Source organism: Pungitius pungitius, chromosome 11 (assembly GCF_949316345.1).
Source record: "Pungitius pungitius chromosome 11, fPunPun2.1, whole genome shotgun sequence".
Lineage (NCBI taxonomy): Eukaryota > Metazoa > Chordata > Actinopteri > Perciformes > Gasterosteidae > Pungitius > Pungitius pungitius.
The window spans coordinates 10,597,279-10,625,217 of record NC_084910.1 but is presented as its reverse complement, the minus strand read 5'-3'; the positions used below and the strand labels follow the sequence as shown (position 1 = coordinate 10,625,217).

At 40.0% G+C, this 27,939-nt stretch overlaps 4 protein-coding genes across 4 annotated transcripts; 2 read left to right on the top strand and 2 right to left on the bottom strand.

The window, feature by feature from the left end:
• Positions 1 to 2: 2 nt before the first annotated feature.
• spaca6 (sperm acrosome associated 6) lies at positions 3 to 26,890 on the top strand. The gene is made up of 10 exons (XM_037453829.2): positions 3 to 1,867; positions 1,968 to 2,054; positions 2,225 to 2,296; positions 2,539 to 2,562; positions 2,647 to 2,724; positions 3,177 to 3,280; positions 4,173 to 4,329; positions 4,866 to 5,046; positions 8,654 to 8,686; positions 26,657 to 26,890. The coding sequence occupies exons 1-10, from the start codon at positions 1,654 to 1,656 to the stop codon at positions 26,751 to 26,753; spliced, it is 1,047 nt and encodes a 348-aa protein (XP_037309726.1). The 5' UTR covers positions 3 to 1,653; the 3' UTR covers positions 26,754 to 26,890.
• On the bottom strand, positions 10,488 to 14,758 carry has1 (hyaluronan synthase 1). Its single transcript, XM_037453807.2, has 4 exons — positions 13,951 to 14,758; positions 13,629 to 13,854; positions 13,365 to 13,497; positions 10,488 to 13,268 (listed from the first exon to the last, which is right to left on the bottom strand). Exons 1-4 carry the CDS (start codon positions 14,632 to 14,634, stop codon positions 12,593 to 12,595), a joined length of 1,719 nt encoding a protein of 572 aa, XP_037309704.1. The 5' UTR covers positions 14,635 to 14,758; the 3' UTR covers positions 10,488 to 12,592.
• LOC119197496 (trypsin-3-like) lies at positions 17,818 to 19,209 on the bottom strand. The gene is made up of 5 exons (XM_037453863.2): positions 19,147 to 19,209; positions 18,839 to 18,998; positions 18,427 to 18,689; positions 18,198 to 18,334; positions 17,818 to 18,124 (listed from the first exon to the last, which is right to left on the bottom strand). Exons 1-5 carry the CDS (start codon positions 19,184 to 19,186, stop codon positions 17,975 to 17,977), a joined length of 750 nt encoding a protein of 249 aa, XP_037309760.2. The 5' UTR covers positions 19,187 to 19,209; the 3' UTR covers positions 17,818 to 17,974.
• On the top strand, positions 26,812 to 27,813 carry LOC134102889 (chemerin-like receptor 1). Its single transcript, XM_062565526.1, has one exon. It carries the CDS (start codon positions 26,812 to 26,814, stop codon positions 27,811 to 27,813), a length of 1,002 nt encoding a protein of 333 aa, XP_062421510.1.
• The last annotated feature ends 126 nt before the right edge of the window (positions 27,814 to 27,939 follow it).

The window sequence follows — 27,939 nt, the reverse complement described above, 5'->3', positions numbered from 1 at the left end:
CATTCAGTTTCAACGTCCTTCAAAAAAGGGGCATTCTTGTATGTAGAATATTTCAGGATTGAAATGTTCTCTCGGACCGCTTACAATACAAGAACATTCTGATGATGATTTCTTTTCTCCTAGCTGTGTCGAATTTCTTTTTGTCATTTGTGACTTTTTTCACAATAACTTTACCTGTCATAATGATAATGATGAAGAAGAACACCCTCCTCCTGCAGCACAGACCCTCTCAGGGGGCCAACCCTATTGGCTTGCTTTGTGTTTTAGCCCTGCGGGCTAATAGGAAGACAGCCAAGGGTTGTGACCCCGTCAGTTATGTCACTCAGGAATCAGGTGTTTGTAAATCATGTTTATGTTTTGTGCTTTGTACCATACTTCTACTTCATTTCAATAAAATATGCTAAAAAAATGTTGTTATACTGTCAGACTTTATATTTTTAAATCCATGTTCCAACACCCAAAAAACTCATAATTTGCATTTTTTTCTTTCTTTTTTTACACTGAGCCAAAAGGCATGTTTACACGAGGCATCAGTTCTCTAAAATAATCTTGTGAAGATTACTTAGCTTTCTTTGAAAAGCTTCTATATTTTATGTTCAAATATTTATAAATGGTCTTAAATTTTTTTTTTAATAAAAGTACCTTGTTGCAACACATGCACTATACAAATTGTAAAATGTATTCAAACACTCCACAGACGTGTATTTGGAACGTGTCTGACTTTGTCATTCCTAGAGCAGACTCTTGCCTAATATTGATTGGCTTGTCTGTGTGGAGACGGGTGAATGCATTAGTACCCAGCTCACTCTGCCACTAGAAATATATTAAGTTCATGTATTAGGCACCCTGTCTGGTTACCATGGAGATGCGCAGGGAGTGAGGGACCAGGGAGGATAGGGGGCGGGGGGTGAGAAGGATGGGAGACCGAGTGGGGGATACAGGATGTGATGAGGCAGTCGACTTGATTTGTAGTCCTGTTCCCTCTTCCTCCTCAGTCTGTCACTTATGTCCTCTCCTGCCTCTTGAACCCTCCTTCCCTTTGTTCCTCCATGCTTCATTCTCATTTTCTTTCTCATATTATTTTGTCACTACTTCTCACATCTTAACCCCATAAGCATATGCATATGCGCCATTGCTCTGAGCGCTCATTTTTACATTGATGATCCTTCTTTTGGTGGGGGGGGGCTTTTGCTCTCCAGCTCGCAATTGCCACACCAGCAGTTAGAATTGTATTCTATGTGCATGTTTCTTTCTACTTTGTCTCTCTACTACATGAGCATTTAACTCCCTCTTCTTCTGCCCCTCTCCCCTACACCGCCGCCTCCCACCTTGGCTCGCTCCATCATCTGTGCTCTGCAGCAAAACTGGTGCATTGAGGCAGCAGGAAATCGGGGTAGACAATAGAATGCTGGGAGGTATAGAGGGGAGTCTGTGATGCTCTCCCTTCAAGCCAAAGCATGCGGAGGAAACATGAGCAGGACATTTTATGTCATCTCATGCACAATTTTATATTCAAAGCTTTATTTTTTTTTAAACCTGTGAATAACATATATGCTCGGAATGTGTACAAGTATGGTTACTACAAGCGCTGGATTTAAACGAAAACAGGTCATGAAGAAACATTTGTTTTGAGGTTGTTGCTTCTGCTACAAAATGTGTACATCTGCTTTGCGTCTGGTGTGCGTTTGCTTGCTGTTCAGGACTTCTTTGAGCTGCTTTCAGTGCTTTGTGGATGTTTCAGACAGTCTTCGCCTGTGTTGGGGTCACATAGTGACTGAAAACAATGTAAGAAATGTTGACGCCTGCTTCAAGAAGCTGGACCGCATATTCAACTACCACGAGAAAGTAATTGAGGCTGGAAGAGTGGGTGCGAAAAATCTTCTTTTTTATATGTTTTCCCATAAAATCTTTCTTCGAACATAATCATAAAGCGATCATGTACCATTATAGTTGTGTCCCTCTTCCAGGCAGAGGTTACGGAGAACAACTGAAAAAACTTCTGGATGCAGAGATCCTGCCTTTGGTGAAAGAGTTCAACGAAAAGCTGAACAAAGGTAGCTAGCTCAACAACTGCACAATTAGACGAGTCTTTACAGCATCACTTTTGGTGAGAAACGGAGGACAGTTAGAAATTAGAAATGTAAAATGATGCCCTGAAGCACACAATTCACCAAATATGTGTTGAGCCATATATTTCTTACTCCGCCTGCTCTCCATCCATCAGACACAGTGTATGAGGAAAGGTTGCAGAGAGCCGCAGACAATTTCATTGCAGCTGCCTCCAAACTGCCTAGAGGTGAGACATGGTCCCTTCCCCTTTTCCTTCATCTTTTCATCCATGGAAAAGCCCATATTAGGTCATTACAGCTCCCTTGGATCTCTGTTCTCGCTGTAATAAGATAGTTACGTGATTACAGCTTTTATACTGTGGGGAATAACGGAAACAGTCACGTTGAACTGACTCATGCCTCTGGATGGTGGAACCGGATCAACTTAAATTTAGTAGTGTTAGTTAACTATTTTCATTTGTTCTCACAGTCTCTGGATGCTTCCCTCCTTGTGGTTAGTGTTTTTTTTTATATCTTCAGTAACATTCTTTTTGTCACAAAATATCCTGTATCAGTGTTAGTTTTCCGCACCCATCAGGTTTTCAGAGTGCAGGTGCAGTGTACAACTGTGTTACCTGCCAATATGACTCCTGTGAATTCCCTCTCGACTGTCCAGGTGAGTACTCATAATCCTCACCTGGACCTGAATCCATAAACATATTGGGTTAGTGACACTGTTATATCACAATTTCTAAACAGGAAAAGGTGTATATTATCACCCTGATAAGCATCAGCTCTTGGTCCTTGAAATGCTTCGTTTATTTATCCTTGAAATGTTCTCAGCAGAAAGTTGAAGTTTGAAAAGGAGACCAAGGGAACGTTTAATTTCCACACATTATATCTTTTGAACGTAGTCCCCAAGGTACTCTTTAAGTCCTTGGCTTCTTTATGCAAGGTGACAGTTGACTCCCACACACAATGGTATTCATTTCAACTTTGTACAGTACAGCCACTGTTTAGCATATCATCCCTTTCACTCCATCCCTCAGAGACTTAAGTATTATCATTAAGGTAGGCTCGGAATGCAAGAGCTGCCCCCTGTGAATGTTATCTGTGTCTGTGTGTCAGTTAAAGACATTAACGCAACAGAGAACAGCAGGAGCCAAATGTGGTGCGAAGTGCCCTTCCACTTACCAGGTGATATTCAGGTGATCTGGAGGGTTGCAGAAGAGGTACGCTTTGCATACGGAGAACTTTTTAGTGTCACTGCTTTAGCTTTAAAGTAATAACAGGCTTTTCTTCACAAGTTATATGAGCAGATGGACAACACGCTAATGTCAAATATGACCGTTAAATATGAGACTCGGTGCTGGGAGATAGTTAGTCTGGCTTCGCATGAAGCCCTGAAGCAGGAGGAACCCGCGTTTCGACAAAATGTCACTGACTCAGAGACGAAAGTGACAGCATTCCAAGTAATTCATTTAAATAAATTAAAGAAACATTAGTCCACCTTCCTTTCCCCCTTATTGCTCTTGCTCTCACACAGAACAATTGCCACAACGCTCCATCTCGCTCCCCGTGTCAGTCCTCAACCCTGACGATTGTGTTACTGTAATGCAAGTTTTTTGACCAGTTTTGGGTGGTTGATTATCTCATTACATGTGGGTAGGTTAGTGGCAATTGGCCCTCGAAACGAAATAAATGTGTGCGTTTATAGTGCTGTAACCTTGTAATATTTTGTAAAATAGCAATCTCATTTTAAAATTTTGCTAGCCAAAGAGCTACAATAAGTAGATCTTTATGTGAGTGCTAAAGCTGAGCCGATCGTAACACACCAGCTTTTTCACCCGTTTATCTTTTTTTTACACTAAGCTAATTAGCTGTTGGTTATACCGTCATATTCATCAATGCCCCGACCAATCGTCTCGGCCCAAGCAGGGCGGGTCTTGTAAAGAAATGCATTGAGATTCATGAGAGATCTTATCTCAGTATCACAGTGTGATATCTTGCTTTTGGCAAGAAAGTAAATACCGACGCATTACCCAAACCCACTTAAATTCTGTTGTTGCAGCTGTGCACATTATCATAAATGATTTGTGTTTGCAATGACACATTCCTGGACAGGTGAAGACTCAGCAGGTGGATCAGTTTAAAGAAGTGACAGCAGGGTTGGACAGGCTCTATTCTATCCCTTCAGCCAGCTTGCAGCATCAGGGCACCTACCAGTGCGAGATCTACTCGGGCCAGCGCTCCATTGTCAGGCTTTACTTCTTTCTCACAGGTAACAAGATACACTCCTTCTTCACAAGAAAGAATGTGACTGGGATTAGTAGTAATTAATGGGAGGTCAATAAAACTCCTTTACACTTGAGAGAAAAGGATATATGGGTGCTGCATAAATCGATACAGCATGAATTGGGTTTGAATATTGAAAATAGCCTTTTGAAACTAAATGAAAGGTAAATGAGTGGGTGAGTTTTAATGTATATACATTTATAAATGTGCAAAATCATACAGCTTTGAATGTATATTTTTGTACTGTTTAAGTAACTACCTATCTCTTTCCTAGGTTTTCATGTAAATTCTAACTAGATTTCACTGCATTTACAGACATTTGTTTCATTTTAGTTTTGTATAACATAAAGCATATTTTAGATGAATTAAAAAGTGTAAATACAGAAACCTTCTATATTTCTGCCAGTATATGTCATAGAATATTATTACAAATAAATATTATCTACTCGGTAGACTTTGTTTTTATTTTAACACTCTCTTTACTTTTGACCCCCTGTATTCTTCTACCTTTCTCTGTATAAGTGACCCCCGAGGTTTTGTTAGGCCACACAGAGCTGCAGGAGATATTCGACCTGTCTCTGCTCCCGGCAGGGCGGTTACTCCCTGATCCTGGTGCTTCGCCCTGCTGCATCCTCCTCTCCTTGCCTCTGCTTCTCACCACCTGTTTAACGGCTCTGTTCCTTCTGTTGTTCCTCTCCCTGGGGTAAAACTAATATTCTATTTCCACGATACGAGACATAAACAGCAAAGAAACATAAATTGCATATCTGTGTAGTCAAGGTGAATGCACAGAGGAGTTGGCATCATGTACTGATTAACATGTTTTCCTTATCTAAAGCAGAGCGTTGTATTGGTCATCAAAGCCAAGGCAAACACCTCATGCGAAACATGCAGCAGGAGATGAGGATTTGGAATTCTGAGAGTGGGGAACATGCGTGTTGTGCTATAAAAGTATTTCATCAAACCTTTGGTCTTCTATGGAGCCTTACGTCATAGTTTACAAAAAGCCTGTGTTTGAGTCCTTCCACCACTAGAGGGCAGGATACTAATCCCTATCACTGATCCTTTGCACCCAAAGGGGATGGAGAGTCACTAACTGGGTTTACTCACTTACCGTAGTCACACTTTTGAGCTACTTGCAGTACAGAACTATTGTACTTTTTACTCCTGTACATTTATAAGACAGCTAAAGTTACGAGACATCTGTCGTGTTTTGAAAATTCTCATTACACTTTGCAGATAAATATACGCTCCCCTTCAACCAACTACAACAAATATGCTGCAATGAAATTATTTACGTCTAAAATAAACTAAAACTCTCAAATGTTTTGATATGTTGTGACGATTTACCTCTAGTCCGATTACAATCAAATTTAATATCCGCAAATAGAAATGGATACAGCCAGCTGAGAAGTTCAAGACTTCAAGTAACCACAAGGAGGTAGAAACACACATAATGTAGAAAGCACAAGAAGAAGACACCCTCGTCCCCTGTCACATCGGGGATGTGGTATAGAAAATAACAAAAAATTGTTTGCTTCAACTAACGACAAAAGTACAAATACAAATCCGAATCATATGTGTTATTGGGAAAGTACATACATTGCAAAACAGTTGAGTCATAATAAATGTTTGCCAACAGATGATTTGTTAGAGGGGACACTCAAAGCCGAAACCACTCTGATGTCATAGCCTTTATAGACAGAACTGCAGTCACAGTGAGAGTAACTCAACATCAAATGTTGTCTTTATCCTTTTAAACTGTGTTTAAAGTTGGAAATATTGAAGAAGTCCCTCGTTTATACGTGCTAATGTTCATTGTGAGTTACTCTGCGATCTCCCTGCCACACCTTTTTTCCCAATAAAACATGTTCCACTTTTATTGTTAATTACCTGCATTTACGCGATACTGGCTTTTAGATCATGAAAAATGAATATATCTCTCTTTTCATGAAAACGTATCTGCTACGTGTCTGCTACTGTAGTTCTACACCATAGTTGTGGTTTTGGTGAATGGTTACTTATTGTTTGTACTGTGAAGCAGTACTGTCAGTCTGAGAAAATGTGGTGATGTCATCTGGGTTATCTAATTTTGAGCCAGAGTCTGAGAGAAGTGGGCATTTTCAAAAGCTTGTGTAATTATCTTTTTTTTTTTGTTTCTCTTATTTTTATATGTGTTCTCTTTTTACTCGCTACACTCCCCTCTTAAAACACCAACACAAAAAATGTTGTCATGGCAACACATCTCCTGTCAACTCAACATGACGTCAGAATCAGGAAGATGCGTTGGTCTGTAGCGCTTGTTACAGATTCAGATGCAGTAAAGTGTATTAACCTCATAATATTCCAGGTTTGGGATCTTTGACAATGACCCACAGCCCATCCTGCTATTATTTCGTTGGTACTTAAAAAAATCAAAAAACGTAATTAACCTGCATTCAACCAATGCCTAACGGTATTCTTTGAGATGCAGTTTCACTTGGAGTGAGATCACACACAACAGTCAGTCGGTCTCCACAGAGGAAGACAACAGCTTGTCGATGGCTTGTGAACTTTAACTTTTTTTCTCAGTAAATTAGTCATGTCGTAGCAAAGAATCGTGTAACGGATAAATGCTCTTCTAGAAGGTATTTTACCTATTTTTTAATAGTTACATAGTTGCTAAGAACCTCGTGTTATTCTTTTCTGATAACAGAAGGGCAACACACTCCAACAGTGGTTGGTGGTTCCAGGTACAAGAGGGAGGCATCGGACAACTCAGGCACAGTCTGCCCTTGTTGGCATTACCCCACACCCATACAGTACCCATTCTTACAGCATAAGGGACTCATGACGGATAGAGATAACACACTACATCAAAGATATCCACTGAAAGACCAAGTAATGAGAAATGCACATGACGAAAAGGCCTTTAGTGGGATGGTAGTAAACCGGAAGTCCTTAAAAACTATCACATTTAAGAACAATCTTGAGTCTAAACTTTATACAAATGTCCAATATATAAAAGTTAATCATTAATTGTGTTCCAGTTTATTTCCTGTTGCAGTGAATATAAAAAAATTAAAGAAGGAAGAGTAATTACGTCATGCTGGCCGTATCCTAGTAATTTATTTGTACCAGACATTGATGCATACACAATACCTTTCTACTTTTAGTGGAGGGGCGCAGAAAACGGCAATCTTTCAGTCATAAGTGTTGCGGTTTGGGCTCATGTCTTGTTTTATTTTGTAGTTTCATGTTTCCTGTGTCCCTGGGGTAACTTCACTTCCTGCCTTGTCCTGTGATTGTCTGATTGTTTCCACCTGTGTCCAATCACCTGCACCTCCCTTGTGTATTTAAGCCCTGTGTGCCTGATGTCTCTTGTCGTGTCATTGTTAAGTGTTGCCTGTTGTTGGTGCACGCCAGTCCTTGATTTGGATTCATTAAAGAGCACTTCCTGGAACTCAGTCCTCCCTGCCTCTACCTGCGCCAGCTGCGTTGTGACAATAAGATGGCTGTTTAATCAGATGTGAAATCAGAAGTCAATGTGGATGCTTTTGTCTCATAAGTTGCATACTTTTGTATTTATTTTTAATAGACTATGTTATGTAAAGTATGATTTTTTTCTCTAAATATTTGAATAAAAAACAACTTTTTTTACTTCTGACTTTCTACTCTGCTCTTCTATACTCCAAGTAAATACATTGGTCCGGTTTTGTTTGTCAAATGCATTCAACATGAGATGTAATCATTTCATTGTATAATAAAATAGTCGAATGGAGCAGGTCTGCTGTAAGCTCCTAAATGAATAACGTCTTATCTGTGGAGAAGCCGTAACCTGAGGCCCCAATTGGACTTCTGAGTCTTAGAAAGCACTGTGGAGCATTTAAATATAGTCAGACACTCAACTTGTCATTTAATAGGCACATTGCCTGACTGGATTGCTATGTTTCCAAGGAAACAAATTATATATTGTTACAAGCCTAACATGATGAAATGTCAACTTTAAGGAAGTGAAATGCTCTCTAAATATTTTTTGCTACATAGTTTGAATTATATTATCCCTCTCTGTACTTTTCTGCACGGGCCCAATTTACTATCTAAACTGGAATTAATAAACAAAGGGTAGAGCTTGCAACCATGAGAAGGATCATATGCCATGAAATCTCTCCTTTATGTCAGAATTCTATGACCATAAAAATGTGTGCTTGCTTTTCTTAGCCTGTGTTGATTTATGATATTGCAAACCCATCACAACAGAAATAATGAAATTATTTTTTTCTATTTGTTGTGTTTCTCTGCCCCTTGTTTATTTGTCAACATGTTCTCAGGCGGAAGGGATCTGATTTTGATTGGACCTTCAGGTATGTAACCGATTCCATTCTTATTACACTGACCAGCATGAAGATATTTTAGCACGTTTTTTCTTACACAGTACCAAAAATTCAGGTAATAAAAATATCATCAGTGCAGTAAATTAACACATCTATATTTCAGTGGGACCTTTTTGGGCAAATGACGCTCAATGACAATCCCTGGGGCAGCTACGGTTTCAGCTCAAAAAACGATTCTTCCAGACGTTCAGTTCAATAGGTTTGGGTGTAGTTGTGTGCTCGGATCGGTGACCAATGAATGCAATTTCAAAATATGTGTTTTTGCGCAACTTCTGGTAAATTATGGCAGCTCCACTAATATGAGTGTGCATGTAGACCACGATGTCACATGAAAGTCGTCACGGCATACTGAGGGAACACCCTTGACTTAATTTGTTTTGTACACTAAAAATGACTATGACTTAACAGATTTCTTCCTTTTTTTCCATATATTGTTTTATTAGCTCATGTCTACCTCATTTGGGTTTATTTTCTGCATTAGAGAAAGGAGTAAAAAGAAAATAATCACATATAGAATACTGCATTACCTATGGAAACCACAATCAACAACAATAAAACAAGTTTTATTGTTTGTCAACAAACTAGTAGGACTTTGCTTGGTTGTGTTGCTGTGTAGAACAAGGACATTTAACATTAACATTTAATCATCTATAATGAGACATTTTAGTAACCCATGTATAACTTATTCTTTTACGACAGTGTGTTATCATCTTGTATTTATTGTATTTATGTGTTTTGGGGCAACTGCAATTAGATTGCAAAGTATTTATGAACAACTTTTCAGACAACACTGCTCAGGCAAAATGAGACCGGAAAGAGTTTGTAGCTGAAGGTGACACAATACTTGGTGGTCCATACTTTCACTTCCCAAATGTAACAGATCAAACTTGAGCCCCAACATGTGCGTCAGAGATGGCGACCCAGACAGGATGGGGGAGGGCAGGGTAACTGGAAACAGGCATGAGTGGAAGTGATGTTCGGCTTCGTCACACTCTTGGTTTGGTACCAACATTTTTTCCCTTCCTCAGCCAGACTGATTAAGGCGTAACTCTATAAAAATAGTTTGTATATTTCTTTTGTAAAACACCCAAGACCTCTGGGAGCTGATTTACAGTTTGGTCAAAATATTCACAGTAGAATGTTGCTATTGAGACCAAACATAGAGGGAAATCTGATGAGTAACATGAATGTTGCTCTTGAGGAGATCCAGACACTTTTACTCATGGGAGGAAACCTTTTTGGCTGCCAAACAATCGCTGTTTTAAACTCCGTCAGAGGATTTGACTCACTGACTATCTGGTAAAGAGTTAGAGTTAATTGTAACAGCGGAAGTGTTTCCTGATGATGCTGGTGGTCTTGTCATGCAGGGAAAATCTACCCGCGGTGGAGAGGAGTGATTCTATTTATCATAAGTAGCATACGCTACAATCCCTTCGATGAGCATTTTAGTCGTTACACGACGTCTGGAAATACTGGTTGAGGTAAATGTACACACTGGTACTTTGCACTTTTACATGTCTGAGACACTTTAGCCGCAGTAAAAAAATTTGACCTGCATGACAAAAGTGTGAGACCAACTCAGACCGTCGATAAAGTTGAATTGTACTTTATTCATTAAAAAATATTAAATACATATAAGAGCACATTCCCAGATTGCTTCGTAACATGAATTATCTATGTCTGCTTTTTACCTTCATGATACATTTTACTGAGCTGTAGAGTCTCTCTTTATTGAAGATAATTAATATTCTAACCATTATTATTTTAGTTCTGTCACATGGATCCTGGACAAATAAAACACAATATCATGGCCTAAAGAATAGTCAACAACACAAACTTATTTTCCTTGTGAGGCACACATTGCTGTATAAAATTATATAATTAATCCTTTCCACTTGCTGTTCATTTACTCCTGATTTTCCACTGCAAAAATGTTATTAACATAAACTTTCCGTTGGGTATCATTCTCATTCACACTCAACATCAGAATGTAGATTATTTATTCTTTTCCCCAGAAACAAAAAGGCTATTGACAAAAGTGCACTTGACAAAAACATAAATATTTATTCAGTCCCTCAGATTTGTGTTGGTATATGGTGACATTTGTCCTCCTTTAAATGACAGCCCCACAATCGTCCAGATAACAAACATTTACTGCTCCCAAAAATGCAAGCTGCACCCTAAATGTATGGCTTTTTTTCCATTTAAAACAGAGATAATTTCTTATCTTTATCATTCACTCAAAGGTCAAAAAAAGAATGCTGTACGCCCTCCACTTAAATTACTCATAACAGGTTGTCTGTCTTGCTTAAAGACTTCCTCACACCCTGTGCTTTACCCTGCTATTAAACATTTACCTAATATTAACTATTTTCTACAGTATTAAGCTGCATTAGGGTTTTATTGTATGAACTTTTTATGGAAAGTGTATAATGAACTTTTCCAATAATGGAAATTTACTCACATCACAAGATAACAAATTTCACAAAACACAACACCACGTAACACGAAACACCAGTTCTATTGTTCTATAACAAAAACCGCATTTTTTTAAAAGCCAGAAACTAAGACATGGGAGCCTCTGAACTCAGGCAGAGACTCTTCACTTTAATAGTTTTACTTACACATATAATTTGAGAATTCATCTCTTCGGGCTTTCCAGTTTGCGGCTCAGGGAGATTAACAACAGTTCACTTGAGGTTGCTGTGAATTTAACATACCCTTCTCAGTCAATCCTGCAGATAATGTAATGTAAAGTGTATAATTTTGGCATTCACTGACATTCCCACTGATGTTAGCAATGCTAATGCTAATACTAAAGAAGGGTTTTGTGTTTAAGAGGCTTGTGTGGAGCATGAAACAAAATTTGAGATCAAGTAATATTTTGTCAGCTGTACAAATACTACATTATGTAACTGTGGACTGATTTACCAAGTCAGGTGTTTTTTCCTATATATTTCCTAAATATAATGTGATCTTGGTCCAAAGAAAACAGGACAGTAAACATTAGAAAAATATTTTACTTTTTCATTTCCGTACACGTTTCAAAAAACATTTAAAAAATTCAGGCAATTTACAGACAGTACAATGAGTTTAATGCTTAAAATATTTACATACAAAATAGTAAGCAACAGACGTCCATTTTCCTTTGTAGTATGAAGCTAAAGAACTTTGCAGCAACTACATGAAAGGTTTAGTTTTCAGTAAGTGACTCCACATTTGTATCCATGGCCATTATTATTGTTGCCTGGTTTTCCCATCGAGGTACAGTTTCACTTTCTCTGCCTGTGCATTTTTCCTACTGCGCAAAAACTTTACCATTTCCGGTATTTTCAAGTAAATGAATAAATAAAGAACGTGTCCCCCAGGATCCAGTGCAATAACAACAACATTGGTAAATCTATGGTTACAAACCGACACAGTCAAGAAAGTAGAGTTCATCGTGTTGTTCAATGTATCTAAGTTCACCTACATGGACAAATTATCTGAATATTTTTTAAATATATCTGAATTGCAGTTTTCCCAACTCAGATATCATGAACAAATGTCTCATGGAAAGTCATCTTATTCACCATAATCTGACAAAGAGAAACCTGAGAAGTGCATGGGCTCAAAAGCCCTCAGTACAGTTTAATTTAAATGTGCAACACCTCCACTTACCCTTCAATATATTTGTGGGATTTTTGTAATCAATATAAATAATGTTCATTCCCTTTATTTCCATTTTTGTTGGTTTAGCAGCAGCACACCTGTCCATTAATCAATGAAATATTAGACTAAATAAATAAATCAAACCCACTTAATAAAATAAGGTCAGTGGTTGAGTTTCAATAAATTATTTTTTCATTTCTCAGTTCTTCAAAGGTCACTTTGGATTTACACATTCAATGCGTAACTTTGGACGCGTTTCCTACACGACTTGCGGAACCACACCCAGTAGAGAAAAATCATGAGCAGCCAGTAGCAGGTGTACGCCACACAGCCATAGATGATGAACCGTGTCTCCAGTAGCTTGGCTGGAGTGAGCCAGTCTTCTCGAGTCTCCTGGTAAATTGTGTAAGCAAACCCACTCAGTAAAAGGGCCACCCACACCGACAGAGGGAGAAGAGGCATGTAGTTTCCAACAATCTTGCGTCTGCCTGACGTCCCCCAGCTGCTTTTGTTCATGGTGATAATGGCAAAGTACTTGGCGGGCAGCAGGCTGGTCATGTACAGAGCCGAGTAGAGGGACATAAACACCATGACAAAGTCTCTGCGGAGGATGCAGGCGTAGGCTGCTTTCACCAACCCAATCAGCTGAATGCAGCACAGGATCCAGAGGATGTCCCACAGCGTGCCTGTCCAAAACAGCTGGATGATGGTGGCGGTGACAAAAAACGGGAAGACGCCTGAGACGATGGACTCGTAGGTCATCCACAGGTGGTGCTTGTGCCACCACATTGCATTGTAGAGCCACTCACGGAAATATGATTTTGTCCAGCGAGTTTGCTGGTTGAGCCAGCGCAGAAACTGAGCAGGGGTCTCTGTGTAGCATTTGGAGCGGGCTGTGTATCTATAGGAAATCACAAAAATAAGATCTATGTAACCCTTTATCGTCACGACAAAGATTGCACCACTTAGATTGTTGCGTCTGATGAAGGCATCTTACTTTGTTGCGTAGCCCATGCTCAGCATACGGTTGGTAAGATGTCTGTCGTCACCAAATGTGCAGTGACTTCCCAAAAACTTCTGATTGTACCAGGGCTCCAAAAACTGCTGGAGGAGATCGTTCCTGTACAGACCTTAATGGAAAGAAATCAGGAATTTGTTACAATGCAACGCAACAGTGCATTAAAGCCATGACTACTATTGCTTGACATGTACAATGATTACTTTGACCAACATCACAGGGGAAATTATGTATTTTCCTCACCCAATGGACCACTTATGCAGGACACACAGTTGAAGAAGGACTGGCAAGACCTTTCGATGTTGAAAGCCATCCAGTACCTCAGACTGCTCATGAAGCTGATGTAGGAGTCTTTAAGGTTGAGAATCATCACATCTCCCCCTACAGCACCGTACTTGTTGTTACTTTCCAACACTTTACACAGCTCCACGGTGGCCAAAGTGTCCAGCTTGGTGTCCGAGTCACACACCTGTGGGAGAAAGAAAGTCGTGCTCTTTGAAAAGGCTTTTTTATAAAGGTTTCTCAACTAAATGAGGTACATGAATTCAAATAGAAAGATAAATACCTGTATGTAGTCAACTGATGAACCAAGTGCTTTAAAAGCAGTGTACATCACATCTCGCTTGCCGCCCCACTTCTGCATGATGCACACGCAACTCTTGCTCTGGATCAGCCGCTCTACCTCTTTTCGCTGTGGATCTTCGCCTATGGTGTGATCCGCATCCCCTTCTACGCCCATTTCAACATCCTGCTGGGCCTGGGTGGGATCCCATGTATGGTAGTTGTTCCTCCACACAAAACAGCCAGGGTCCTGGTCCGCAAACACCTCCATGAACATGTCCATCATATAACGGTCGTCCTCTGTGTTCCCGTCAATGACCATGATGATGCGGAGCAGCTCAGGAGGATACTTGAGGGCCCTGATGGAGTTAAGGCACTCTCTCAGGTAGGCTGGGTCCTCCTGGTAAGCGGATATAGTGAAGCCAATGGTTTTAGTTAAGCTGCACGGTTTGCTGAGAGCCCTCATTCGACGGTGCTCAATGAAGGCGAAGAAGCTCTGGACTAAAACATGGAGCGAGAGAAGTAGTCCATAAAAGCCAAACGATATGATTCCGTACGTGGAGGTCACTAACTGGAAACCGTCAACATAGGCCCACACCATTACGCCCATGACGAGCAGAGCAAAGGCGAATGTCAAAATGGCCCGGAGCGTTGAGCCAAGCTTCTTCAGTAACGGTTTCAGATCCATCGTGCTTCTTTACCTAAAAGAGCACAAAACACCACATATATGCTCGTTAGTTGTATGTATGCAAAAGATTCCTACTGGTCATTCTACGAATGTATGCAGACACTCGCTGTGGATTGGTGGAAAAAGGGTTTCATTAATTAAGTTAGTTGTTTCTGAGGACTGCTCTCAGACACGTTAACAAGCTATTTATGTTGAAAAAAATACAGCTGGCCAACATAAAGCTTTATGGTGAAGGTTAGAGTTTCTAAAATTCTTAGTTGTAAGACTGTTGGTTTTAAAACGTGATTATTACTGACAACAACAGTTTAGGTAATGTAATGACTGTAATAACAGAGTGGGTTAAAGAGACTAATTTGGTAATATTAATTACCAACTGTCTATTAACTGTTATTGTAATGTAGCTCGTTCAACTGCATCATACTCATAGTACTCTTCAAACCACAACAATATAACATGATCTTCTAAAATGCTTTTATGTAAATAAATATTATTTCAGGTTACAAGCTACTTTATCAAATCAAACTAAGGAGGAAACCCTTCTGATCAGCTGAGAAAAAAAGGTATTGAAAATATTCAAAATTTTCAAAATTGATTAAATCACTACTAAATAGTTTAATTAAAAGTATTAGACATCTTACTGCTGAAAAATCTGTATTTTTCATTAATGAACTAACGTGATTCTACAGACAATATTTGGTTAATATTTAAATTAAAACCTAACTCTGGTAATTAAAATATAGCTAAAGTATATTACAGTGTATTTGCGTTTATGCGTATGGATAATTCGTCCACAACGAAGCAAAAGACGCAAATAAAAGACGGGGCTATATATGAAGAGGTAATTTGTCAGTCCTACCTGATGTCAAGGTGCCCTGGTGTTACTTTTGCCAGACATCCACTCGATGTTTTCTCTTGTGTAGCAACTTCACTCAAGTTGGTTGGCTTTATAAACTTCAAGGTTGAAGCGAGGGATGGATCCATGTACGCGCTTTTTATGGTGCTCCCATGTCTTGGGAATAATCAATTACGCGCGCCCCCGCTGACTCAGCCGTGCGTCAGGAGCAAGGCGGTGGTCCCGCTGACTGAGCGCACGGTGCGTATTCGGCTGCTTTGTTTTTTTTTTTCGTTTACCATAGTGATGTTCAATCTGGGACTACCAATCCACAACTGTGTTTGGAACCTCTTGGGCTCATGTCGAGCCGATCAGTTCTCCTTTTTACAACGACCCTACTCTAACATCACTATCCTATCCCACATATCTATATGTAGTGTATATTTTGCACTCAGTTGTTCAAACTGTGAATTTTTAACCGTGGTTGAACTCATATCTTATAATTCACTATCATGCTATCAATTTTAACTTCATTACATTCTTGAAGGAGTTATTGTACTTCTTACTCTTTTCTAACTATTTGCTTAACATATTTAGAACATTTGTACAAAATATAAATAATCAAATTAATAATTTGTTGATAAAGGTTTTCCTACCCAACAGTATTAATAGTGTTTAAACAGATCATTTACACTGCATTATATGTTTGCACTAGTAAACGTTTTAAATACACACCAGTGATTTTGAAATCGAAAGTCTCAAAGTTATTCAGTTTTGCCAGAAACCGAGCGGCCATTCACAGAATGTCAGGTATTCATTCACATTAACCTTGAAGGAGAAAAGATAAGATGCCTCAGAAGCTGCTAGGTTGTGCAATAGTTGGATGTTGCCCTCTTCTGGCCTCTATCTGACACTGCTAAAGTCAAGGAACCAAGGGGACAGTCAAGTAGCAGCAAAACTATCAATAAGTAACAAGAGAGTAAAGCGGCCCCTTGTGGACACTTATTTGCTACCACTGACCCGATTTAACCATGAGGGAAATCTGTTGACCGCTCATGAGGGTCCACACCCTGAGCCGCAGGAGCTGGCCCCGGGCCGTCAACACGCTCCATGTCAGACCCAAATAGAAGCCACCTGGCTGCTGATGTCATGTGTGGAGGCAGAGACAGTCGATGTGTTTACGGACTTAGCGGTCTCAGCTTTCTACAGATGTTATGTGGGCTTTATCTTTATTTGTCTATTTAAAAGATGTGTATGTTTATAGAAATCTTCATCTTCTCCAATCAATTGTCATTTTTTTCTATTGAAGAGTTTAAGGTATGTCAGTGTAAGGTGTTTATAAAAAACATATTTTTACATACCATCATCATATCATTTTTAGATATTTTTCCTTGTCACTTTGTCCCTTTTTATGGTTTAATTTGTATGGAAAGGTCACGGCTATATCGTTCTCCTGGCGTGTCCTTGGATAATCTTTGCAGTTGCTGAGGGACAAACTGCATCTGTGTGTCACCACATCAAGAATATGTTCTGGCAAGGACACTGCCGAAGGAAAAGTCTCAAAACTTCTAAGTAGCTCAAAAGCATTGTTTGTGGAGATATGTAGGATTCAAAACATGCAGATCCTAGATTCCAGAATAAACATCCTCTACAAAGCAGAGTTTTTGAAAATATAATAATGCATCATCTAGCATGCTTCATAGCAATAAGAGCTATTTTTTACATCTTAGGCTTCTTTTTCAGTGGTAAAGACTCGTTGACTCACACACTGCTCTGTGCCACACCCAAGCAACCAAAAGTCACTTAAATCACTGCATGCCATGCACGACATTTTGGGATTGAATGTTCTCATATGTGCACCGGTTGTAAGCAGGGAGTTAGTGTCTTGCAGTACATACACATCCTCCTTTAGGTGTTTATTGTTATAAACTCTGGTTTGTCTTCCTATATTTTGGTTTTACTCCAAACACAACTTGCACCAAGATTTGGACGAACTGTCACATTTGTAAAAAACAGTGGTCCAACCAATGTTCATGAATCATGGCCAGTGTGCAACATGCCTCACCGTTTCCACCCACAGAGAGCAGTGTATCAGCACTTATTTCCCTTTGGTGACTTATTGTTGGTCGACTGTAAATGTTAGGTTTGTTCCTCAACTGCTCTACCGAGGCCTCCATGAGCAAGAATTGTGTGTGTCCATTCATTTTGAAGTCATTTTGAGTCAGAGTTCATACCAGTCAAATACTGTGACAGCATGGGAGGCAGCTATTTGCCATCTTGGCTTCTTAGATAGATGCCATTTTACATTCCCGCTTACCAAAGCCATTCATTATGGTGTTGAGCACCAGAGACTTTTTAGACACACTTGTTTTCAGACACTTCAAATTTCAGGTGTTTCAGGCCAAAGACTGGTCATTAATACTTGTAAAAACCACACTGTACACACAGCACATCACATTGTTGACTTTACTGTCAGTTCACATGTGATTTTTTGGATATCTCTGCTGCTTAAACAGACGCCATGGTACTCTTGATCCAGGAGATGTAATTGCAAACTTTTGTGTACACCCAAGGCTTTTTCTTCTGAGCGCAGCCATGCCCCCAAGACACAACTCCATGGAGTTCCCCGTCGCACACCATGGGACCCCCTGAGTCACCCTGAGGATTTAAGAAAAATGATGATTATCTGAACTGATACACTTTAAATAAAGAGGCAGACACTCTATAATACCTGGCAGGAGTCTTTTCCTCCCTCCAGATAACCAGCACAGATCATGTTCTCAGTGATTTGGAAAGGATATGAGTCAAAGCATGTGTCATCGCTCAGGAGAGGGGCATCCAGGCATTGCAACTTGTGAGGGTACCTTGCTGGAAAAAGCGAGCAAAAGGGTGTGCCAATGAACAATAATGGCATGAAATAGCATTTCTGTGGCATTCCAGATAGTTTCTCTGTAACTCACAGCCCTCATCGCTGGGACGAAGACTCCCCCACCCAGAGATCTGGCACACTGTCCCGTCGCTGGCACACGTTGAAGGCAGTGTAGCAGGGCTCACATAGCTGTTCAGAGTGGCAGGTCGACTCAGTCTGATCAGCATGATATCGCTGTCTTGAGTGCGGGAATCGTAGTCAGGGTGGCGAATAAACTTGGCAGACATAATGCGCTGTTCGGTCCCTTCGGGTTCCCAGATGTCGTGCTCTCCCAGACGAAGTTCCACATCTGACCTGGAAGACATAAATCCCTCTTTAAGGTGACTTTGCACTCTTGATGTTTAAGGGAAAACCCCAAGCGGTAAAAATCCATCCGTTTGAACTAGTTTCTAAAGTTTAGAATTACATGCTGTGAACAGACTTTAGCTTATCATCTTTCTTACTTTGTTTTGCAGTGTGCAGCAGAGAGCACCCACTCACTGGACAGAAGAGTCCCGCCACAGAAGTTGTACCCAGTGAAGAGAGATACTTGGTAGGGAACAGAATGCCTTGGACACTCATACCCTCCGACAATCTTGTCATCTTTCTTCAGTGCAGCCGAAGCTGTAAAAAAAATGAGAATAAAGAATTGACAAAAAACAGAAAAGGTAGTTTTTGCATTGATATCTATCATATCAACATCTTTAATTGTGGCACCATTTGATGCCTCAGGACCAGACTTTTTAAAGTACAAATCAATTTTATACAATACCTGCCCCTCCAAAGAAAGTCAAAAGAAGAAACAGCTTCATGCCTGGCTGGTTTGAAGATGAATGTGCTGTCAGCTTGTTGTTTTTTGTAGGTATTTTAGTCCTCTTATCACTGTCTTATCAGCAGAGGTACACCTCAAATACCAAACATGTGTTACATTTCCCCACAACACTGGCTTTAATTTACAATATTCAGCAAAAGACAGAAAGCTAAACTGGGGAGAACAGCTAAAATGAACAAACAATATGAACTGCAAACACTGACATTTGGAATTCCCCTTTGTGAGTATGCTTTGAGTTATAGTGGTTTTCATTCCATTTTGAAGTAGGTTGAAGCTTGTGGGAATCACTATGGCCACAACTTCTTTATTTGTTTGTTACAAATAAATATAAGAGACATGAACAGCTGCCTTCCACTGAACCATAAAAGGGAAGTTCATACTTGTGGATGTTGGGTAAGCATGTGGGTGCAATTCAATTGCTTAAAGATGTTCTGGGCCACAGTCAAGATGAGACGGCGCAAATTTGCCTTTTTTTCCGTCTTACACGGAAGTGGTTCTTACAACAAAATCTTGCTCAACCTTGACAAAAATGGATGCAAACGCAGATGATTGAATTATATTCCAAAAAATGGAGACAGTGGGATTTTTCTTACAGTCCTGAATGTTTTCAGTAAAGTCCAATTTTTTAACACTAAAAGTATTCATTACAGTTGTGTAGGTTTGGAGCATGTGCACAATATCACTGTTAAATCTACTGTTATAATAACAGTGTTATTTAAAATCTACTGTTTAAAAAAACAGTAGATTATCTGAAGCAGAACTTTGACATTTTTCTCCTTTATCTCTCTGGTTTGGGTCTGAAACATTCAAAGGCAATCACACTGACTTTTCAAACCTGTATATCGTTGCTGAGTCAAGGCCTCATAATGGAGGCGTTCTGAAAGGGGCAAGGCTCCGTTGCTCATGCAGGAGCAAAGGTGTTTATCAGCACCAGACAGGGAAACATTTAAATAAAGGGTTTCTTTAACCAAACCATGTAATTATGCACTTAAGGCTAAAGCATATAACGCATTCCCATCTAGCACAGGCAGGTTCTCCCCCCATCATTACTGTGTGACACACTCACCGCGTGCCTCATTCCCCTTAAGATCTGCGTACCATTGCTCGTATTTGTTTTCCGCTATCAATACAACTACTTGGCGCATTCTGCTGAGAGACTTACTCCCTCTGATAAAAACAGATGAAAAAATTCCTCACATTGCATCTATATTTATACTAGCAGTATTATACTAGCAATGCATGTTTGATTAAACTGTGCCCATCTCTCTCACTGTGCTGTCTCCCCATTGCTCTAAAACACCCATCAGGACAGTAGATGTTGAACAACCACTTCAGTTCTTATTTCGGTTGTGTGTGTGTGTAATCTAATGTACAAAATGAGAGACTAAATGTTAGTTGAGATTTTAAAGAAGGTTCTAATAAACTTACTTTCCATTCTGGGCAATTGTGGTTTGTTTTAATTTAATAAAACATTACAGCACTTCATCGCAGACACAATTGGCGAGAGATTGGCAAGCTACTACAATTGATCAAAGTTTAGACTGGTTTCCCGGGAAATAAGGTCTCCACTTAAAGCAAAAAGGAAGTGCATCCTCCACTGCACCAGGAAAATAGAAAGCAGATAGCAATCTGGTTATTCCTGGTAAATATCAGTACGTATTCCCAGTTACCAAAAGAGCATCAATCTCAGTTTTATGGAGTTACTGTACTATCCCCATTGCCACTTTAAGATTTCAGTAATAAGCTTGCAGAATATGTCAATGTTTTTTATTAGAGAAAACTAAATTTGTCAAGTATACAAGCAAAAGGTCTCTCTGCTAATTGCTCTGAAGGGTCTTTGAGAGACTCACACATGACAGCCAGATGCCGGTTTCAGTTCCAAACAGCATTCAGGATGTGATTCACTGGATACATTGGAATTAGTTCTTCTGGCCACAGCTATTTTTATTCAACATGATCCGTAGTAACCCTTAGCTACAATGTATGGAAAGTATTCAAACTACTATTCATTTCACCATCAGTTCCCCTTATGCCATTGCACTGTACCTTAAAATACTCTTGGTGAGACAGAGGGAGCTCTGTGTCAGAGCAGTGGATGACTTCTGTGGTGCCAACCTTGTTTGCTGTCAGACAGAGCCTGGACTGTTTATTCATGTCCCTTAGGTCTGCTGAGGGGCACCAGGCATTGTGGTTGAAAGTAGCATTGAATGCAAGGAAGTGGTTTAGGTTATTGAGGCTCAGCTTTTTTTCTATGTGTGTGGTGTATTTCAAAAAACCTTCCCTCAGCCATTGGGACAAATGCTATTGGCACCCGTTTCCACTTAAAAAACAAAATTCCTGGCCTCTCCGCACCATTTAGACAAGGGTTTGATTTCCAGTCAGCGCCGCAATATCATCAACAAACCATTGAGGTTTCAGGACACTGCAGATTCACACTATTTGTGCCTTTTCATATCTTCCTTGGGGTCTAGAAGTCTCCACACATCAGTTAGCATTTGACAAAAGAAGTTGTGGATCGCTGTGAACTGGGTTTTGCACTCCACAGCAAACCAAACATAGTGGGTTATTACAGCGGCGCTGGCAGCAGGAGTATGTCATTAGTAGCGCACAGTCCCCAAACAGACACAAACAATCATGTGTGCATTTAAGTTGTGGCTTTCAGGTTGCTCCCCCGACCTCCCAGCTGCTGTTGGGAATAATAAACTCCCAAACTTCAAATGCGTATATCACCTTCTATACTGAAACTAAATTCCCTTTAAACTTCCACTAGTTGTTTTATACACCCAAATTGGTATTTGCGCGGGACACACATAATTGCATGTTTGGTTGGTAAATCAGGAACTCTGGCAAGCCTCTGGCTCTGCAGGCTGCCCTCAAACTATAGCCTTGGGATGGCTATTAATATCCCATACAGACACTAGCTAAAGTTTCTGCCTTCAATTCTGCTTCAAAACTATACAGCAGGAATTCAAAAACACATCCAAACACAGAAAATGAAAGGGGAGGATATATTGGTCAAGACGTTGAAATCAAGTGAAATATGGTGAGACTGACGAGACCTTAGCTGGAACAATAGGACCATTTAGTGTTGCAAAAGGATCTGACTCCATTGGGATTTTGAGCAAGCGATGATGAAGATAACTGGGTCAGTTTATTTTAACGTGTTTCCTGTTGTTAGAATTTATTGGTTCTGGACCAGGAGTAAAATATTTCCTGGTGGGGAAAAACATTGAGATACTGAAATTTTACACATGAGTACATGAGACATAGGTCCTCCGCTCCGGCCTCACGCAGGGACTGAGAGCGTCTACACAGACATACGTAGGACCTCTCACTCCTTCACTGCTCTCCCTCTCTCTCCTTCATTCCTTCCTCCCCCTCACATCTGGACTATTGGCAAGACATAGTTCCTGCGTGGTGTGTGCACATCAGCAGGGGACTCACTTTTGGGGTTGGGCAGATTCTAGCAGTTCATCTGATTAGTTCAAGAAATTGTATCTTCTTGTGTTTCACCATGTGAAGAACTGTAGATAAGAATATTAATTTCATTGTGCAGTGCACAATGAAAAGCAGGTTTTGACATCAAACTGGGGTTATTTTGTTGATTTAAACATTTTCTGTCTTTATTTTTGTCCTTTTCCATCACCAATTTTGTTCCTGAACAGAGCCAGAGCCAACTTTGAACAGGCATATTGTGCTTCACACCATTCTAAACAGTCTGGGCAACAATCTCAATATATCCATTTAAAAATGCTCCAAACACAACGCCAGCAGGTAACAAAATATGTCATGCAAATTAGTCCAGAACATTTGTACACAGCATGCACACTTTTTTTTATCAAAACGAGAAGCTAAAAAAAGAAAACGAGGCACCGAATCTTAAGCCAGGAAATCAGAATCATTGAAATCAGAAAAACCTTGCCGATGCATGTATGCCAGATACGTGCAGCGTCCATTCTATGTGCATCACAAACAACTTCAGCACCTTCCGCGCTGGTTTTCGGGGTTGGTGGGTCAAACCCCTAAAACTTGCAATTCGGCAAAAATCCAGATTGAACCTCCTGACCTTTTTTCAGGTGATTCTCAAAATGTAAAGGTTTTATTTTGTGATCATATTGATTCATTTATTTACCGGTAACATAAAAAGCAACGTTTACCCATGAAAACACTCACAGGTGTTGGTTTTTGTATTGTAAGTGGCATTCTTTATATTCAACTTTCAATGAATTACTGTGTGATTCCTTTCGTGATAGATATTGGCCGAGTACTTTTCAGCATGTCTGTTTCCGGCTGATAACGTTTGCTCACACAGATACCATGCATAATGAGTCAAGTAAGTACTCTTGCATACTTGTAATCTTGTCTCAACATTAGCGTAATGGAAGAATTATGAAACAAAGATTTGGGAAACAGTCCATTCATCAAAGTTTTGCTCTTTCCTCATGATATTCTCTGAAAAAAAAGATAATTGAATCCCAACCGTGTCATACACAGATGCATAAATATGTGGGTTGTGAAGCGGAACAATGAAGGGTAAAGAGCAAACATGTGGGAGGAAATATGACCATGCCGTCCATCTCTGATTATTATTTCTTCCCCACTGAAAGGTAGGGTTCTACTCAAAGAATCATTATTTTAAGATTTCTCCAGTCAACACTCCTCCACGTCCAATGAATCCAGCCATTTAAATTACTAAATGTGTTTATTGCACTCCACAAATTTTAAGTAAGTCCAGATGTTATGTTCAGTTACATTGAACGAGCTGATACTTGTTTAGCTAACCATTAGATTCGTTTCATTGCAAATTCTTGGTATATAACACAATTTCCAGGACTCTTTGAGATCCTGACTGGGGTACATATATATACAGCGAGTGAAATAAGTATTGAACACGTCACCATTTTTCTCAGTAAATATATTTCCAAAGGAGCTATTGACATGACATTTTCACCAGATGTTGGTAACAACCTAAGTAATCCATATATACAAAAAAATCGAAACAAAGAAATTCAGAAATTAAGTTATGTGTAATAATGTGAAATGACACAGGGAAAAAGTATTGAACGCATGAAGAAAGGGAGGTGCAAAAAGCTATGGAAAGCCAAGACAACAGCTGAACTATCAGTATTTAAAAAACAATCCAGATCCTTGTCAGTGCAAATTAATATCAGCTGGTTCAGTCCCAACTGATGGCCTACAAAAAGGTCTCATTGCCAAGGTGTCACACAAGACACATCCCATGATGGGTAAAACGAAGAGCTCCTTTTGAAATATATTTACTGAGAAAAAATGGTGACCCGTTCAATACTTATTTCACCCGCTATATATATATATAGAACACAAAAGCAACAGGAATGTTCCATGCAGACTTAAAAAAATTAAAGTGCTTGGATTTACATCTTAGATTAGCTTCAAGGTGGGTGTTTTACCTTTTGTTTTAAAGTTGCAACCAGGTCTGCGGTTGTTTGACAACATTATGTCATGAGGCCTACACTTAACCTTTGCTGCTGTCTCTGGATGGTTTTATTTTTGGTTTATGGTTTACATTTTTATTTTAATAACAGAGAAGGACTATGATGACACTTTCAAAATAGATTGGATTGATAGTGCAAATAAGGATGCTTCCAAATAGAAACAGACATTTTTGTTTGCAGGGTTGAATCTTCTGCAGAGTGCAGAGAGGGGAATTTACACCTTCAGAGATCTTTATTTACACAGTCGACACAGATCAATCCCACTTAACCTCACGCCAATGTTAGGTCAACCCACATAGAGAACAACACATTACCCTACTGATGCACATGAGAAGTGCCAACTCCACTCATTCTCAGGTATCCATCTCAGTAACTCACAATTTATGTATTTGGTTGTTTAATCTCCTGCTGTTTTCACTGTTGAAGTTTCCAGAAGTAGAAAGGTTCTATTGTCTGGTATTTAGAGAAAGCACTTCTTAGCAGGGTTTTATTTCAGACTTTAGAGCAGCACACTTGTAGAGATCACATGGAGGCCACTATAATAGATTTAAATTACTGTCATGAAGTTCACCAACCCATCTACTAATAAAGCTAGCACTTGGTTTTGTTTTAGAACATTTGAACAATATTAAACTTGTGCAATGCATGGACAGCCAAAGCATAGCGTACAAGGTAAAATAGCCTTTGTGTGTGCGTGTGTGTGTGTATGCTGGTCCCGCCTCACTATGAGCGACGTCACATATTTAAGGAATCATGGATCAGAACTCCATGATTTACACACAGACGAGTCGGACTCCGGTGTTTCTTTTCCAGCGGACATATCCTCACCGGACGCGCGCTTATAGCAAGGTACTGTATATATGTTATCGGCAGAAATCTTTGCTCTGGAAGGAAGAGTCCATTAAAGCATCTGGTTGCGGGTGTATACTTTGCAAAGATCTTTCGGAATTTCGGAAAAGTTCGGAATTTGACCGGCTTCGTTTGAGAGGGGTCTCTTTGAAGTCTTTGTAAGAAGTGGTTCATTAAGCTTATACACTATAGCACATATGGCAAACTCGCGGCCCGCGGGCCACGTACGGCCCGCTGGGGCGTTCAATGCGGCCCGCCACCGGAGTGCGTACGCCGGGTTACAGCCTTCGCCGTCAGTCAGCGAACCCTCGGCCGTGCCGTTCGCCGGTCGGACCGTCAGCGCGCACCCTCTCCGTCAGCCGTACCGATAAGTGGGCAGTATCTGGCCTGAACCTGAAATGAGTTTGACATCCCTGCACTATAGCATAACGGGTGTGGCAGCTGGCTTTTGTTAAGCCGGCAAAACTGTGATCTGCAGGCTTCCGTTCTTACCTCTGTGCACTTATGGGAATTCTTCTTCAGTGAGAAAATCGGTGCGCGTTTTGTGTGGAATTAAGTATTGCGTGTTGTGCAATAAAATGTGTTATTCATATTTTCATCCCATATGAACATATAACAAGCTAAAATCGTTGGCAAACTTCATTCACAATTGCGTTTTTAACTTTTATTTTTAAATTTATTTTTCAACGTTTTATCTTCTATTTTTCTTTTTAACTCTATATCCCTTTAGCCCATAGCCTTGTGTTTTATACTGTATAGTTAAATTATAAAATTGTAAATTGAACATCCCACTTTGCTGCATTTTCTCCATTGTCCAATGTTAAGCAACAACCGCCATGTCAAATTACTTTTATGTCTTAACATATTTGGGGCAATAAAAGGTCCTGATTCTTGATTCGTGAGGAGGTTCCTTAATGTCTATGGCTCACAAGAGGGTTGCATGAAGTACAGATAGTAGTTGGGATTGTTGACCACTATATATTATTTAGATTTTCAAGGATCAAAAATGACTGATGATAACATTAATATGATAAAATATTAAGAAAAGCATTAATCCCATGCATATTAACAGAGGTTGATGTATTCTGGTTATGTATTTTTTTTTTAAACTTTTTTCTCTTTTACAGCTGGTCTCAAGAAGACAATGATGGAGCTGATGACTGCTACCCCTTTCTATCACCTCAATACATCAGAAGCCACTGGACGAAACGTCTCTTTGTATGACGACGACGAGTACGACTATAAGGACGAGCATGCTGAACTGAGACAGTCTCTCAACATCATGTCTCTCATCGTTTACTGCCTGGCCTTTGTTCTTGGTGTGCTCGGCAACGGTGTGGTTATCTGGGTGACCGGCTTCAAGATGAAGAAAACAGTGAACACGGTTTGGTTCCTCAACCTCGCTGTGGCCGACTTCCTCTTCACAGCGTTTCTGCCCCTGAGTGTCACCTACACAGCTTTGGATTTCCACTGGCCTTTTGGAAAATTCATGTGCAAACTGAACACCACGATAAGCTTTCTGAACCTGTATGCCAGTGTCTACATTCTGGTGGTGATCAGTGTGGACAGATGTGTGTCTGTGGTGTGGCCCGTCTGGGCCCAGAACCACCGAAGTATACGCAAGGCATCCTTCGTGAGTCTGGGGGTTTGGGTACTGGCTCTGATACTCAGCACTCCATACTTCATCTTCAGGGACACTGGGCCATCTTATAACGATGACGATATCATCAACTGTTTCAACAATTTTGCTCTTTCTGACGACTACGAGAACCAGTCTGTGATTCAGCTGCGATTGTTTCGTCATAAAACCATGACCATCACCCGCTTCCTCCTGGGATTTGTTGTCCCCTTCACTGTCATTGTCTCCTGTTATGCTGTCATAATCCATCACATCAGAAGAAACCGCACCCTGGCCAGCCACTCAAGACGCTCTTTTAAGATCATTGCTGCTGTTATCACTGCTTTCTTCCTGTGCTGGGCTCCTTATCACATTATGGTTTTAATAGAGTTGGTTAATCACATGGCTAATCATGCAAGTGAAATATTAGGCCATGTCACCACTATTGGAGTCCCTATAGCAACCAGCCTGGCCTTTCTCAACAGTTGCCTGAACCCACTGCTCTATGTGTTCATGGGACAAGATTTCAAGGATAAAGTCCGCAAATCCATCCTGAATGTTTTGGAGACCGCTTTCCAGGAGGAGGTTTCTCGCTCCTATACCTACACAAACTCAATGGTCACAAGTCGGAGCAAAGAAAAGTCTGTTTCTGATGCCGAAGTGTAAGGTTTTCCATAATAAAGCAAATACTGTAACTGTAAATACGAAATGTAACTGTATATAACAAATAGATTTTGTAGATTAGTACAAGATGTACTAATCCACATCTATTTTATATAGCCCTCAATTGCA

Bases quoted from the DNA above. Each gene is read 5' to 3' on its own strand.
- spaca6 (XM_037453829.2), top strand. From the start codon at position 1,654: ATGTGTACATCTGCTTTGCGTCTGGTGTGCGTTTGCTTGCTGTTCAGG. The intron at 2,563-2,646 runs GTTAGTGTTTTT...CGCACCCATCAG, and splicing joins TGGATGCTTCCCTCCTTGTG to GTTTTCAGAGTGCAGGTGCA. The intron at 4,330-4,865 runs GTAACAAGATAC...TCTCTGTATAAG, and splicing joins GCTTTACTTCTTTCTCACAG to TGACCCCCGAGGTTTTGTTA.
- has1 (XM_037453807.2), bottom strand. From the start codon at position 14,634: ATGGATCTGAAACCGTTACTGAAGAAGCTTGGCTCAACGCTCCGGGCC. The intron at 13,855-13,950 runs GTATTTATCTTT...TTTCTCCCACAG, and splicing joins CATCAGTTGACTACATACAG to GTGTGTGACTCGGACACCAA. The intron at 13,498-13,628 runs GTGAGGAAAATA...CTTTCCATTAAG, and splicing joins CTGCATAAGTGGTCCATTGG to GTCTGTACAGGAACGATCTC.
- LOC119197496 (XM_037453863.2), bottom strand. From the start codon at position 19,186: ATGAAGCTGTTTCTTCTTTTGACTTTCTTTGGAGGGGCAG. The intron at 18,999-19,146 runs GTATTGTATAAA...TTTTTTTTACAG, and splicing joins GACTTTCTTTGGAGGGGCAG to CTTCGGCTGCACTGAAGAAA. The intron at 18,125-18,197 runs GTATTATAGAGT...TTAAATCCTCAG, and splicing joins GAGGAAAAGACTCCTGCCAG to GGTGACTCAGGGGGTCCCAT.
- LOC134102889 (XM_062565526.1), top strand. From the start codon at position 26,812: ATGTCTCTCATCGTTTACTGCCTGGCCTTTGTTCTTGGTGTGCTCGGC.